We start from the raw sequence: 14,887 nt of genomic DNA on the forward strand, positions 1-14,887 counted from the left end.
CCAGCTTAAAAGCGTTCCTGTGGTGCTCAGGGCAGAGTTGGCAGTGAGTATCATGAGTTGTGCTGGCATGACTGTCTGTGGATCTGCCTTAGAAACAGGATTATTTCATTTTATAAACTCTAGTTTACTGTTAGTGGAGATGAGGGCACAGCCTGCTGCAATTTGTGAGCTTGCAGGAGTGGCCAGAAGTACATGCAAAACCCTTAAGCTGCCACTGCTACCAAAAATCTTATATGGAACTCCTGCCTAGCTTGTTTCTCAGTTAAAAATACTTTTAAGAGCCCATCCTTTTTCGTTCTATCTTTAAATAATTAGAGTTGTGCAAATCATCTTACATTGGAACCTTTTTGTTCTTTCTGTCCGTCTGTTTGCAGTCTCAGATGAGTCACATCCTTCTTCACTCCCTCTGCCTTGCTAATGCATGAGGTACAATGTTTTCTGCTTTTTCATTTGTACTTTTCTTGTACACCATTCTTGTTCTCAGACAGAAACTGTTCTCACTTGGACATGTTTGAGCTGCTATATCAGTCCTCCCCTGGTGACCTGTTTTCAGAGCTCTCCTTGTCATATTTGCACTTGCCATTTCCTGTCTGCCTAAAAAAAAGGGTAATCTAGTAATTTATTATAAAAAAAATAAAGGACTCAGACCCCATTCATTGTCCTGTGTCTTATGATTATACATTTAACTGGTATTTCAATCCATTCTAATTTTTACTTTTTTTAAGAGTAGAAAAAAGAATGGATTTTTTTAGAGCATCAGTACTTTAATTCCTTTAATCCTTTGTTGTTTTTCCTCCCCATCTGCCAAATCATAACAGGATGAAGGCTTTTAGAGATATATTCTTTTATACTTGATATATATATACTTGATATATATTCTTTTATACCATGATAGACAGTAGTAGCAGGGTGGCAAGTATCTGCATTGCAAATAGGAGGGGATGTATTGCTGTAGCACATGCTTTTCACTGATCTATTTGTTTTCACAAATTTTGTGCTTTTTGGTTGGCTTCTGGATTCCTAAAATTTCTAAGGTGAAGGCACTTAGTAAAATGTCAGATGGACTTTGGTTTCTTATTCTGTTCTCTGATAGAATTTCTTAGATTTTCTTGACTATTTAGATATTTTTAGAGTTTTGTAGATTTAACAACACTGTTTTCAGAAGAGAATCTTTAAGGTAGGATAATAAGCAGTTCTAAGGCTTATAAGCAATCTGTATTTAAAAAAAAACCCAAACAACCCTACAGCCTAATGTTCATGCAGCAAATGTCAATGTTGTAGCTTGGCAGCTAACAGAGAATGTAACAGCATATTTTTCATAGGGTGGTTTGGGTTGGAAGGGCCCTTAAGATCATCTTGTTCCAAGCCCCCTGCCATGGGCAGGGACACCTTTCACTGGACCATATTGGTCCAAGCTGGCCATTTTTTTGGTCATACATTTATTGTTCCGAAATGCTTGTGGATAATTTAGTGTTTTTAAATCTCTGCTTCATAGTGTAATAAAGGCCTTTAGAAGTACAATGTTTTCTTTATGTCTAGCAGACTGCAGAAATGACATTAATATCAGTCATTGCACTAACAATCTCTCTGTGCTCCAATACTGTGGATTTCTTTAGCCATGCTGATCAGTACATTCTAGTTTCAATGGCTGTTTTCTGTTCAAGCCATGGATGCTTTTATTTCCATCTCTTCAGAGTCCCATGAAAATGATGCTGTTTGCTTAAAATACATGATTCTTTCCTTATTTGTGTGCATGTGTGTATGCACAGCCATTTTTTAAATTGAACTGGAGAAGGAGCTCTGCCTTCATAGTCTGAATAGAGTCAAGAAAAGATGAAAAGGGAGACTTCCCAGGATATTAAATACTTGTGAATTGCAGTCTTTTTGTGTTTTTTAGTAATGCTCTCCTTATTTTCCTAGATGATTAATTTTATTTTTCAGAGCAAGGAAGAGATTTTTTGTCAGTTTAAATTATTTGCTTAATTGCTATTGTTATCCAGATGGGTTGGGGAAATTTTTAGTGCAGTGCATTTTTATATTTTGTAATCATTGCTTAAGCATTGTTTTATTCTCAGGGTCTCTTTTTTCTTAACCTGTTCTTATCTTTACTGTTCTACCCAGGGCTCAGTAGTCAGTTTTGCATAACAATGTAAAAAACCATAAATAAAAACTTTGATTGGATACTAATTTACTCTCTCTTTTCTAATACCACACAATTTACAAATTGTTTTTGTCAGCTCTCCCTCTTTCTCTTTGTTATGCTTCTGACCACAAATAGGTAAGCAGCATTTATTTCCAAAATGGGCATCTGGTGATAATTAATCTTATCTAGAATCTGCTTCTCAGTGGAATTTAATTAGATTTGTCTTTAGGCAATTGGTTCCTCTTCCTTCAATTTGTAATGTTACCGTTACAAAAACGTTTTAAGTTTTAAATCTTAATCTCTCAGCATCATGTTTTTAATCTCCCATCATCATATATGGCAGTCTCTAATATTTAAAAAAATACTGGACAATTTATATTCTTCTTTGGGGATGAAATAGAATGAATAGTGAAAATGTATTTGTTATTCTGAATAGATATGTCTGCTACTGATAGTTTTTTCATTTTGTTCCTTTCACCCTTTTATTTGCAATGAAAGATGAAGTTCTCTCAGGGCATCCATATACTTTTAAGAAACACATCAAAGACCATTAAGCATCCACACTGTGTAACTGTTTCATTAGTTTCAAAGTACCAATTAATGATGCCATTAATTTGCTGAGTTGTTGGTAGTCTGATAGTTTTATCAGTAATTCTCAGATTAAAAATGAAAAAAAAATTAAAAAAATCACAGAACTAGTGTAGTCATACTTGACTAGTGGTGAAATCAAATAGATGTACGTGTATATTCATGTTGTTCTAACAGAAAAATTCATACAGGAGGAGCCTTGTTAATGTTTTGATCTGCTGTGCAGCAACAGTAATGGATACAGCTGAGTTTAGTCAGGGGTGGAGTTGGAGTTCAGTGTGTGGCACAGATTACTGCAGTAGGTGTAAGCTTTCCATGCACACAGCAAAGGCTGGTGTGGCTCTAAGGGATGAGGCAGGTGTGAACCTCCCCAGCAGTACCAGCCTGGATGAACAGATGATTTTAAAAGTTGCTCCAAAAGATGCTCAAGAAGACAGGAACTGTCCTCATTCCACTGGGTGTTGCTTGTCAATATTTACAGAGAGCAATTTTCCTCACTTTGCATTTATTTGATCATTTAGCAAAGGTCACCTTAGCTTGTTTATACTGCACTTGTAAATGCTCTCTTAAAACCTTGGAAGCAAATATCCAGCTACTAGATTTTCAGGTTGCTGTGGCACAACCTGCCCAATTTGCTTCTCAGCCAATAAAAATAAAATTAAAAAAACAAACAAACAAAAAAACCACCAAAAAACACCAAACCCTTGGTAAATAGAAAATTGGGAGGGAAAGAGATTTCATAGAAAAAAGATCACTTTTAATACAGAATGAAGTTTAACTCTCAAGCCTGTTGAGGGGATGAACCCTGCTGCATACTTTGCATCCAGATTTCTTTTTTGTCTTGACAATTCTTTGAGCTTGTAAACAGAATCTGTTGGAAGCACTGGTGATGGCCAGAGCCCAGTTGCTGTAGAATAGTGTTGTCTCCATGGGAATTAGCAAACAGGCAGACATCTCTGAGGCTGCACAATGCTCTGGCTGCTCTTCTCTGCTTTGTGCGAGTGGTTGTTGGCATGAGGCTATAAGGATGTGAAATTTATGGTGGTTTTTTGATTAATGTGATGTGTATAGACTTTCCAATGAATGATCAAAGGGACACCAAACTATTTCAGAACTTGGAGCACAAAAACTTGCCCAAAGGAAGAAATGAACACAAATAGAAAATTTAATAAATATTACAAATCTGCCAAATGAGCAATTATAAAAGTACTAATAAATATATTTTTAAGCTTACTATAATGAAGAAAGATGCTGACATGAAACAGAGGGGAATTTGCTCTGATTTAAAGTCTTATTTTCTAAAGCAAAAACGCATCAGTAGACAGGGAGGAATTTTCCCACATTGAATGTTACAGTGAAAGGAATCCAAAATTTCAGGCACATAATCACAAGGTTTTGTAATGTAGTGAGTTTATGTACATCTGCTTAGCACCAGTCACCGACTGTGCCTAATTTTAGGTTCAAGCTTTACACTTTGCCATTTGGAATAAACTTAGTATGTATATGCTGAGTAGCTTAATAGACATCTGGTAACTTTTTAGGGAGAAAGACTATGATTATGGGCACAAGAGAAACTAGATTTAATTACTGCAGCACCAATTCTAGTAATGGAACATCCAAGTGAGGGAGTTGCTTTCCTCAGAACAAAAGTTCCTGCAATTTTATACTGTGTGATTTCAAAAGCTGGACTTTGCAGTAGTAAGGCTATAAAAAAAAAAGGTTAGTGAAAGTAAGATTTTTAAAAATGTGGAGAAACATTCCAAGAGAAGCTGTGTGAGATGATTTGTTGTATGGTAATTTCCTATAGAAAACTGAAATATTTTCTATGTAAATGGTTTCCAGTTAAAACAGGAAAGAACCAGGATCATCTTGCTTTTATTTCTGACATGTATTGTGTGTACATTTTAGCAACCTAACTGATCACTCATGTTAATACACTAAATTAATGCTGAATGTTTAAGATATTTGACTTGAGACTGGAAAAGTCAACTTTAATGAATTTTAGTATGTGGTTTTACAGGGGCATGACAAATGACCAGCTAGTTTTGAAATTGTGGTCCTGTTACATTTCCTTAAAATTAAGATCTCACTATGACCAGCAATGTACTAACATTAAAGAAATAAATTAATATGTATTTTCTGTGTTTTTTTTAGGGTGCAAAATTTGGACATTCAATGGGATTAAGTCAGGCTCCTCCTCCACGTTCTTCTGCTCGAAGATCCTTTGGAAGATCGAAGCGATTTAGTATCACTCGCTCTCTGGATGACCTCGAGGTAATTAACTTGCACTTAAAATTTAGAAGTGAGTCTTAGAGAACTTACATGCTGATAATTGCTGAAAAGAAGTTAGTAATGTATTAGTATAATAAAGGTACTTATTGTCATATTAAATTTTTGTGAGGGGAATACAGATTTCAGGTATCAACCTGTCTTTTTCAGTATTTCTTTAATAGGTTACATTGGTTTAATAGGTTACAGTGGCCATTCTTTCTGTGGGGAATTCTGACTTTATTTTTCCTATCACAGTTGGTCCTGTGTAAATCCAAACAATGCACTTTTGCTGATCAAAATGTTCAGAACATCTCAGAAGTGAATGTATCGTGATATATGGAAAAATCAAATGTTCATCATATCCTGGTTTTTGTTCAGCTGATGAATTTTGACAGCAGTTGACAAAAAGGAATTCCTAATCAACTTAGTGATTTGGGGTCCTTTTAAGTGTAATATTATGCTATTTTACATCTGGTTTAGCATCAGCTGATGTCTGGCTCTCAAAACCATATTGACTTTGGAGAAAACAAGGAATGAAAAGCCATCCTGCTGTTCTACTGTAGGAATATGGCTTCATTATATCCTCACTCCTAGTGTGCCTCCTCAGGAAAACCTGACCTGCAGTGATGTCAAGGTGAATGGAGAGATTCTTCCCTTAGCCCTTTAGCATGCTTATTTGGAGGAAGTCTGGTGACTGGGGAGAAACAAAAATCTGTTTTGGCTCTTGGCACAAGAGCCATGCAATGCACAGTGCACCACTCTTCAGCATGGGAGGGAATGTGGCACACTGAGCCCTCCAAATGGGAAGGAGTGTTTAAAAAGCATTTGAGATGGGAGGAGGGAAGAAGGAGACTCTGAGTTTTCTGCTGTGGGAAAATGTAGGAAGAACAGCATTTCACTGACTTGAACTAAAGGAGAAGGGAGCTCAGTGCAGTGGATGTTTAGGGAGCAGAATATATGGAGGAGCTTCTGGCATGCTTAGGGAATGCAGGTAGGAACTGCAATAACTTATTTCTCAGATGTTTTTCTATTTTTCTGTTTTTCTTAGCAGTCTTTGTTCTCTGAAGCTTTTAAGTGTCTTGTTTTTTTTTTTTTCTAGTTATAGAAAATACTTAATTTCTTTGCACTCATAACTTTAATACAGTAATTGCCTAACTTAAACACAACAAAAACTTCTGGATAAAGGGGTTTGGGAACCATCTAGCTACATCTTTCTTAACCAGAAAATGGTGGTTCTTCTAAATTGAAGAAGTTTGCTGTTATATATACCCAGTTTTGACAGAATTTTTGGTTGCAGTAAGAGTGAATTCTCTCAGAATACCGAAGAATCTAGTGCTAGTAATTCACATGCAGCAGGGAAAAACATGGTTCTTTCCAAATCTTACAGATTAAAATTTCATGCAGGTTTTTTGCACATCTCACGTTTTGAGTGTTTTAAACATCAAATATAAAATCTAATTTCTGTTGTTGGAGCTGTTTCACATTGCATAAATATTCATTAAAACAGTCACTTGGGACTACCATTAATTTCAGAAAGATATGATAGTTACTGGCCTAAAAAGTCCCTTTTGCCCCTCATTATGTCCTAGTTGGTATTCATCAGTGTCTGTAAACAGAGTAGCACCAACAGGAGGGATTGAGTCAATCTGTGTCCCAATGTTCTCATCAATACTGAGTTACTTTGGAAGGGGAAACTTTCATTCTAGGTCACAATATGAACTGGACAAAGGACTGGTCTGAATTCAAGTCTGTGTTTGGATGAATGCCCTTACTACATGTAGCTATGTGGGTGTGGACTGTTCTCTGTCCAACTACTTCTTTTCACTTTGAAATCTTTTTTTCGCTCTGCATGCTGTAATAGAATGATATCCTAGATATCCCAGTCACCAGGAGAAACAGCAATCCAGAGGAGAATTAAAAAATCTTTGTATGTCAAAATAAAATAATGTTGAGGTGTTTTAATTTTGGTTCAAACTTCAACATTGCTGCTTCAGCACTTGTCCCAAGTACTCTTACACTATGTGTGGTAGGAGGTAATGTTGTTAGTATTTGTTTAGTTTATTTCAGGCCGTCTATTTAGGGTTGGTGGAAGAGGAAATAACAATAGCAGGAAATTCTTAGAGACTCCACCTTTGGAATAATGACCATGAGTGTATTGTATAGGCTTCTTGCTTGCTTTTGTGGTCGTTTCAGTTATCTTAGCAGAATGGATAAGGTAATAATCCAAACATGACATTTGGAAGGTAATATGCTTCTCTGAGCTTGTGGGTTTGATTCCTGCTGGCATTCAAATTAATCTTCTAAATTGAGCAGTGTAACTAGGTTCCATGGAGTTTCTTTTATGGGCACTTGATGAACACTGTTCGTTGCTTTCAGGTCTAAAAAGGCTGTGTTTGGATTTTTTGTTGAAGTATGAGCAGTGTGTGAAACACCAGCTGTCAGCGTTGCTGACTGCTGCCATAAGGTGGCGTGATTTCCTTGAAATTTGTTATTTATTTATTTTTAAAAATATCTGTCCAAGAATACAGCATATTCATAGATATTTCAATAAACAAAAACATGATTTCATGAGAAAATGTCACTTTTTCTTTTAACTTGTTAGATTACTTCTGGCTCTATGTACACAGACAGAATTCTTGTAAGATGAGAATTAATGGTATAGTTGCCCCTCCTCCCTTCCTGCAGAAGCTGTAGTATACATAGAAACAACCAGACAAGTTTGTAGGATTAACCTCTAGGTGCTGTTTTTACTGGTAGAAACTGTATACAAGAATTTTTTAAAAATGCAGGGATAAAGATGGGATGAGAGTGCAAAATTAATGGTGCAGTTGTGCTATAATTGTGGTAGGGAGAATGTCTCACAAAACAGAAAATGCACAATTTTATTTCTGAACTGTGGAAATTGTGCTTGTTCACAGCAGGTCTGATTATGATTAATTAGTCTTTAAATTGGAACTGAATTCAGAAAATGAGCATGTCTAGTATCTGCTCTAGTTATGTTATTTTTCACAAGAAATGTATTTAGAAAATTTTCTTTATTAAATGACGAGAAACCTGGTTTTGTTAAGAACAGATTTATCTTTTATCTAGCAATAAATTTTCCTATGTACATAATTTGTTGTTATGAAGTAGTGTCCATTAAAAACCATGTTAACATTCTGTGATTTGCACCAATTTTACTTTTTAGCATATTTGCTGATTCATATTTTCAAGGTGTAATTTAAGCTAAGAGGACCTTATGATTATTAATATTTGGCTTAATGAGAGGGCATGATCCTGTCTTGCTTCCCACTTTTCTTCCTTGTAGGTAAATGCCACTACTCTCATCCTCTTGCACAATTCTGTTCTGGAAAAGATGTTTATAAATTTATAAACAAGTTAAAGGTGTCTGTGTGAGACTGCAGACAGGAGAACACTACCTATGTAAAAATTTACCTTAAGCACAGTAATTGTAATTCTTCTATTCATCACCAGTTTTGGTAACACTTTCAACTGTAGCCCATTCCACTCATCTTTTAATTTTTCTCGAAGTCTGTAAAAATGGGGGGAACCTTGCAGTACTTTCTTGAAGTAAAAAAATTTAGGTTCCTCCTCACCAAGAAGAACATTCAAAGCTGTTTTTTCCTAAAAATAATTTTGGTACTTGTACTTTTTGTATTTCTCTGTGGTTAAAAATAGGGCAGAGTAGTATAGTGAGAGACATAATCTCTTAGGGAAACAAGTGTCAAATTCTGTAAGTATTGTTAAATAATCATTTAATACAGAGATATTTTTTAAATTAAAGATGATTTAATTCTTTGAACTAAGTATCAGGACAAGAAAAGATGGCTGTTGCAGCTTTTCTTGTTCTCATCCTGTTTTGGAAAGCTTAAAGCTATATTGTATATTATAAACAACATTTGTTGTATCAAATTTCTAGAGTTTAGTAATGTTTTCAAAGTTGGAATCTATCATGTATTCTTTTTAAAAATCAGTGTGAGGGCTTTTGTTAGAATGTTCCATCTTAATTATAACCATTAAAATTATAGTATTATTACATGTTTTTATAGATAATAATGCTTGATTTTTTTTTCTGTTTTGTTAATTCTACTGAATCAACTACTTTTTGCATTTCATCTGCTATTTGAAAGCATACAGCACATCTCTTTGGTATGAGGTTTTTATACTAATGGATGACATGTCTCTGCTGGATATTAGCTTTGGCATCTGTGGGTGGAAAAACTCCTTCTAAAATGCTCATTTGACTTATTAAGGAGTTTTTAAGTGGGTACCTGTTTTTGTTTGACTGATTTAAATAATCAGAAAAAGCTTACACAGGGAGATAATAGCTTATATTAGACCAACTAGTATACTAGGAAAATCAGGCAAGAAGATCTAAACATGCCCCAAACTTTTCCCACCCTCTCATATGATCTAATAAAAAGTATTAACTCTCCCTGCAGAGATTGCTTTATTGATGTTCTTAGATCATCACCATGGCCACAATGCCACCACCATAGTGAGTGTGAGTACATGTTTTAAATCAAGAGGCCTCTTCATTCTCAGCTTATAACAGTGAAATCAAAATTTGAAAAGAATGTATAGTTTTGTCTCAGATTTCACCAATTAGTTAAAAATATGTTTTACTGTGTACCTCCTATAAGACCTGCATCTTTGGCAATATTTTGTCCAAATTTGTATCTAAGATATAACCAACCAATTGGGAGTTTTGCTGTCAGCTTTCACGAAAGGGGGGAGCAAAGGCCAATTGTGAAATAACAGTGCACACAGGAGAAAATCTCCATTTTTGTATGTAAAAGGCAGCACTGCATTTTTAGCATGCTGATAATGAGTTCCTAAAGGTTTAATCCAGTCTCATGTATGGATATTCTGAAGTCTGAGTGTTAACACCGAGCAGCCCCTGATGCTGCTGTCTTGGAAGCTTCATGGATCTGTGCTCACAGGTGAGGCTCTTGTTTCTCTTTTCCCTTTGCAGCAGGGGCCAGCTTCTGGAGCAGTGAGAGGTGTGCTTAGTGATTTCAGAATCCCTCACTACACTGGCTCAAACCCTCCTGCTGAACCATGATGTCTGGCTGTAAATAGTGTAAGTCAGTCATGACATTACACCATTGACGTTTTACCTTGAATTACTGATGTGCTCATGGAGCTGATCAGTAAGACTTTGAAAACATCCCGTGGTTTGTGCCAGGCATTCTTCTGTTTTGTTCAGGCCCTGGGCTGCCTCAGTCCTGGCTGGAGTTGTTCACCTGCAGGGCTGCACAGTGGCCACACAGCTGTGCTGGTAAGTGCAGTGCTGCCAGGACATGGGGGCAGGCAGGGGATTGCACTGTCTGGACTGCTGTGCTGTCCAGCATCATTTGGTTTCACATTTGCTTCTCTAGACTGCTCTATTAAGAATTTCAGACTCTCCAGCCTTCTCTAGAGGATCATCCTCAGGCTTTTACTTTGGCATGTGGGATTTATCTGGTAGTTTATTTATATCTCTTTGAAGGGGGAAACATCATGCTAGTGGTATACATTTTATTTTTCTTCACAGATTCTAGCATTGCTATTAGGGTTTTGCTGGTATTTTATACTATACCATAATTTAAAAAAGATTTTCACTAACTGCTCTTAATTTTACATTTATAGATCTTTTCATGGAAAGTTCTTGTGCTCCTGACACTGTTTTGTAAAGTATCTGACAAAGATGGGTTGGTCAACAGATCAACACAGTTGTGTGCAACCTCTTTATTGTGAATTGAGAGAATTCAGAATAAAGAATGCTAAACTGTGCTTTTTTTTCCCCAGACACTGAGAATAATGGGATTTATTTTCTCTTACTTCAATTGGTGAAATGATCATCCTTCAGTAATGTTACTATTTACTGTTTTCTTCTGTGTTTGGGTTATTTTCTTTACTTCATATTCTGGAGGAATTTGCCAAGTAAATTTGCATGTAAGAAGCAGAATAGTCAGAGAATGTGTTGAGAGCTGGATCTCATTTCTGCTTTTTTTTGTGAGGTGCATATGGGCAGTGCTTATGATGGCAGTGTTCACCCCATGCTGTGGTGCTTGAGAAGAAACCAACAGTGTTGCCTAGGATGGATTCCTTAGGGAATTTGGTCCCCATATGTGCAAAGACAGTTGGCACATACAGAGAAATTTCCTCTTGAGGAGGCAATCAGTAGGTTGTCTGACCCTGCCACTCAAGTACTGTCCGAGCCTTATAGCCTCCAGGCTTGGCTCTCCAACACAAGCCCATTTCTGCCACAGAGCCAGAAATACATTATGTGCTTTCAGGTACTAGAGATAAACTTGTATTCTGTATGAATTAATTTTCTTGTGGTAGCCAGTACTGCCGTTCTTAAGATGTGTGATTAAAGGGACACAGGTGAATTCACATGCTGTAAATATCTCTGCAGTTTGTGGAACCACCTGAAGTTACGTAGGGGTTGCATTCCTTAATTCAGCAATGTAAGATATTGGGCTTTGGGCTTTGGCTTTGGCTCTGTTATTTTGGTTCTGGTTTCCTTGAGTAGTGACAGAACTGTCAGTGCTCACACAAATGGAGCTCTTGTTAGGTTGGCAACCTCTCAAAGTTGTCTTTCTCCCTAACCTAGCATTTCTCTAAAACTGGGCTTACTCTCTTTGAACTGAAGCTGTTCCCTCTTCTGGGTCTGAGGCATGTGACATTAAGGCAGAAAAATGCTACTATTTACTGCACTGATTCTGAAATGCAGAACTATTTGCTGCTTAAGGCTGATCATTGCTGCAACTTCTTATATTACATTTGTTGATTCAAGGGCACCTTTTAAGGCTCCTCCCAAGAAGGTGAGCAGTGAGGTGAAGTTACTCCAGGTAATCAGGATGAGAGCAGTCTCTGAAGATGAGACCAGGCTGCTTTTATGAGTCTGAATGACTGGGCAACAAAATGGCAGATGAAAATGTATGCAGATAAATGTAAAGTAATACAAATGAGGCAAAATAGCTCTAGCTTCATATAACAAATGATATATATGTTTCTCAGCAGACTGTTTCTTCTCAGAAGTGAGGTCTTTGAGTTATAAGGGAGAGTTGCATATAAACAACAGCTCAGTACAGTAGCAATGAAGCAAAATCCTGTATTAGCAATTATTACAGAAGGAATAGATGATTGCATTGCATACAGCTGTAGTTTGTTTTTCCATACCTGGTCTCTTTGTTTTAAAATGTTCTGATATATTAGAAGAAGAAAAGATTTAGAGAAGTGTAAGAAAGAGTGGAAAATCATGGGTGGAATAGGAAAAGTAGTTGGGATTGATTGCTCACTCTCTCCTTCGGGACAAGAAGTCGACACCATTAATTAAAGATAGCTGGAGCCAGGAGCAAAACAAACAGGAGAACATGATTGTTCATGTGGGAGGTGAGTTGGTCTGTGGGATGCCTCACCACTGAGTGCTGTGGATGCAAGAAATTTGCATGTCCTGGAGGGAAAGCGGACAAGTATTTGGAAAGGAGAGCCACTGGGGATTATTAAGGAGGCAAGCCACACTGGGTTCAGGAAATCTCTTGAACTAAAAATACCTGGAGTCTGGGAGAATGTCATCAGGGAAATGTCTGATACGTTGCCCTGTGCTGCTCCTCGGTAGGCTTCTTTGTGTGGCTACTACTGGAAACATAATCCTGGGTTTGATAAAGCCTTGTTCTGAACTGATCATGTGCAGAGACAGGAGGGTGGACAGTGCCATTCCCTGGCTGTGGGACTGTGGATGTCCTCTTGGCACAGGAAGCTGTGCTACCTTTCCCTTGCTGTGAGGTTGCTGTGAAGGGCTGCAGTACCTGCTGGTGCTGGTGCCTGCCCTGGGCACTGGGAGCATTACCTGTTTGTGCTGCAGCGCTGTGGGGGATGGCTCTGGCCACTGCCCTGCCCAGAACTGCTGCTGCTGCTGCTGAGATTGTCCAGGCAGCTCCTGGAATGAGTGGGAATGAGGAACGGCCTGACTGGTTTGGTGCCTCTCTGTCCCTGCCCTCCCTCGCTGCTCTTCTTGTTACCTGGTGTGTCTTTTGACACGACGAAATAATAACTAAGGAGGGATTTTTGCTCTATGATGAGACCTGGCTGATGTTAGGGAATGAATACGGCTTTATTGAGTGTACTGAATTGGTATTTCTAGAGCATAATCACACAATACATGCAGCACATATTGATAGCATCTGCAAATTGTTTCTGATTCTCTCTTGTGCTTAAACCTCTGGGATTTTGGGAAGGAGTTTGTACCACCTAATTTTCACTGTCCTCATGCATTTACCTGTCCAGTGAAACTTAAGAAATAAAAAGGAGTCAGCTAGAACTTTTATTAGAAGCTTTTTATTTACCTGCTAGCATTTCTTATTCACTATTAAATGATTAAAACATTTAACTAGTGCTTCTAAAACTTAAAATATATAGTAAAAAGCCCATCTGCAACTTCCCTCTGGACAAAGGAACTGCTGAAGGATGATGTTTAAGGGTTATTTTTGGGCAGAAAGTGCATGCATTTTTTTCTGAAAATGCACAGATATTATAGGTCTGTCTGGAGAGTAGGTGTGGTATTGAAAATTATGAGAGTAATGCTTCACTTGGAACATGATCCTCATAAATGCCAATGCTCTGCTTACTCACAAGAACACGGAGAGTTGTGGTAGGATGAGATAGGTTGCACAATCTACATACATGTGATTGTAATCACACTGAGACACGTACCTACATGCCAGAAACTGCAAGAAGTTTGCTGTGAGTCTTACGTGTTTTAACAGTATTGTTTTTTAAAGTATTTTTAGATTATATTTTAATTATTTTTAGTGGAGATTGGTGACTCGGTTCATTCAGGTAATATGCTCATCAAAGGGGAATGTATTAAAAAGGGAATACTTTGGATGAGAAAGCGATGTTGACTCAATGCTTCAACAAGTTTGGACAAACCTTTACGACAGAGTCCTGTAGGCCTTCAGTGAATGTATTTTACATTAGCAGATTCCTCAGCAGGGCTGTTGTCTTTACAGAAGCTTTATTGTTACGCAGGACCTGCCTAAACACCATTTTGAAAGCTGCCTGCTCCTTTTGATGAGAAGATGCAGAACCAGTACTGAGGGCGGGGAATGTGCTGGGGAGGGAGGAGAATGGGAGAGGTGCTGATAGGGCAACAGACAGCGAAGCCTCATTTTTTACTGGACTCTGGAAGAAGTAAATATGAGTTCAGAAAGAGCGTAATAATAAAGTTGAAGGGACTGTTTCTTAACAATGAGATATTAAACCATTTATACATGGAGAAAACTTTTACTGATAGTCAAGTGTCTGTAAGTATAAAGTTTTGTTTGTCTAAAGCGAGCAGAAAACAGGAATGTGGTTTAATGAGTAGTCTTCCGAGCTAAGAAATCTTGCAGTGAAATATGATAAATTATGCCTCTCAGGATTCAATGAGGTTTTAAAGAGACAAAGTTCGTAAGTATAAGTATTTAAGTTGACTTTCTATATAAGCTGTTATAAAATTAAGAGTACACCATTTTTATAGCCATGTTTAAAATTCTTTTGCAACACTGTATTGTTTTTAAAGTGAATGTAGTAGATATACCGATATTTCTCTAAGTTCTTTGAATAAACCTTTAACTTAATTTTTATTATACTTGCACATGTTTCCGTAAAGCAAAAATGTCTTTACAGGTATGTTACCTTGTAATTGTTACAGTGCTCTTTTAAAAGTTGTGCAGCTAAAGGGATTTTTCTTCTTCCATCTGGAATTTTATCCAATAAAACAGAATCCAGATGGTGTGAGTTATTAGAATAACTGAAAAGAAATTAAAGGTATTTATAGAATACAAAATTTCTGAGGTGTAGAGACTTAGATCAGTTTTGACTTGTTGCTCAGAAAACACTTATTTTGCAAGT

The 14,887-nt window shown here is 37.2% G+C and overlaps 1 protein-coding gene across 6 annotated transcripts in view; it reads left to right on the plus strand.

Annotated features, from left to right (window-relative positions):
• RGS12 (regulator of G protein signaling 12) overlaps positions 1-14,887 on the plus strand; it is an 84,763-nt gene that overhangs the window by 16,854 nt on the left and 53,022 nt on the right. For 5 of the 6 annotated variants that reach the window (XM_068188563.1, XM_068188565.1, XM_068188564.1 and 2 more), the window contains exon 3: positions 4,886-5,005. In XM_068188563.1, the coding sequence (XP_068044664.1) occupies positions 4,886-5,005 (120 nt within the window). Of the gene's footprint in view, positions 1-4,885; positions 5,006-14,175; positions 14,299-14,887 lie in introns of those variants that run through there. The other variant, XM_068188566.1, reaches the window with a different exon arrangement.

Source organism: Anomalospiza imberbis, chromosome 4 (genome assembly GCF_031753505.1).
Source record: "Anomalospiza imberbis isolate Cuckoo-Finch-1a 21T00152 chromosome 4, ASM3175350v1, whole genome shotgun sequence".
In the NCBI taxonomy this organism is placed as follows: domain Eukaryota; kingdom Metazoa; phylum Chordata; class Aves; order Passeriformes; family Viduidae; genus Anomalospiza; species Anomalospiza imberbis.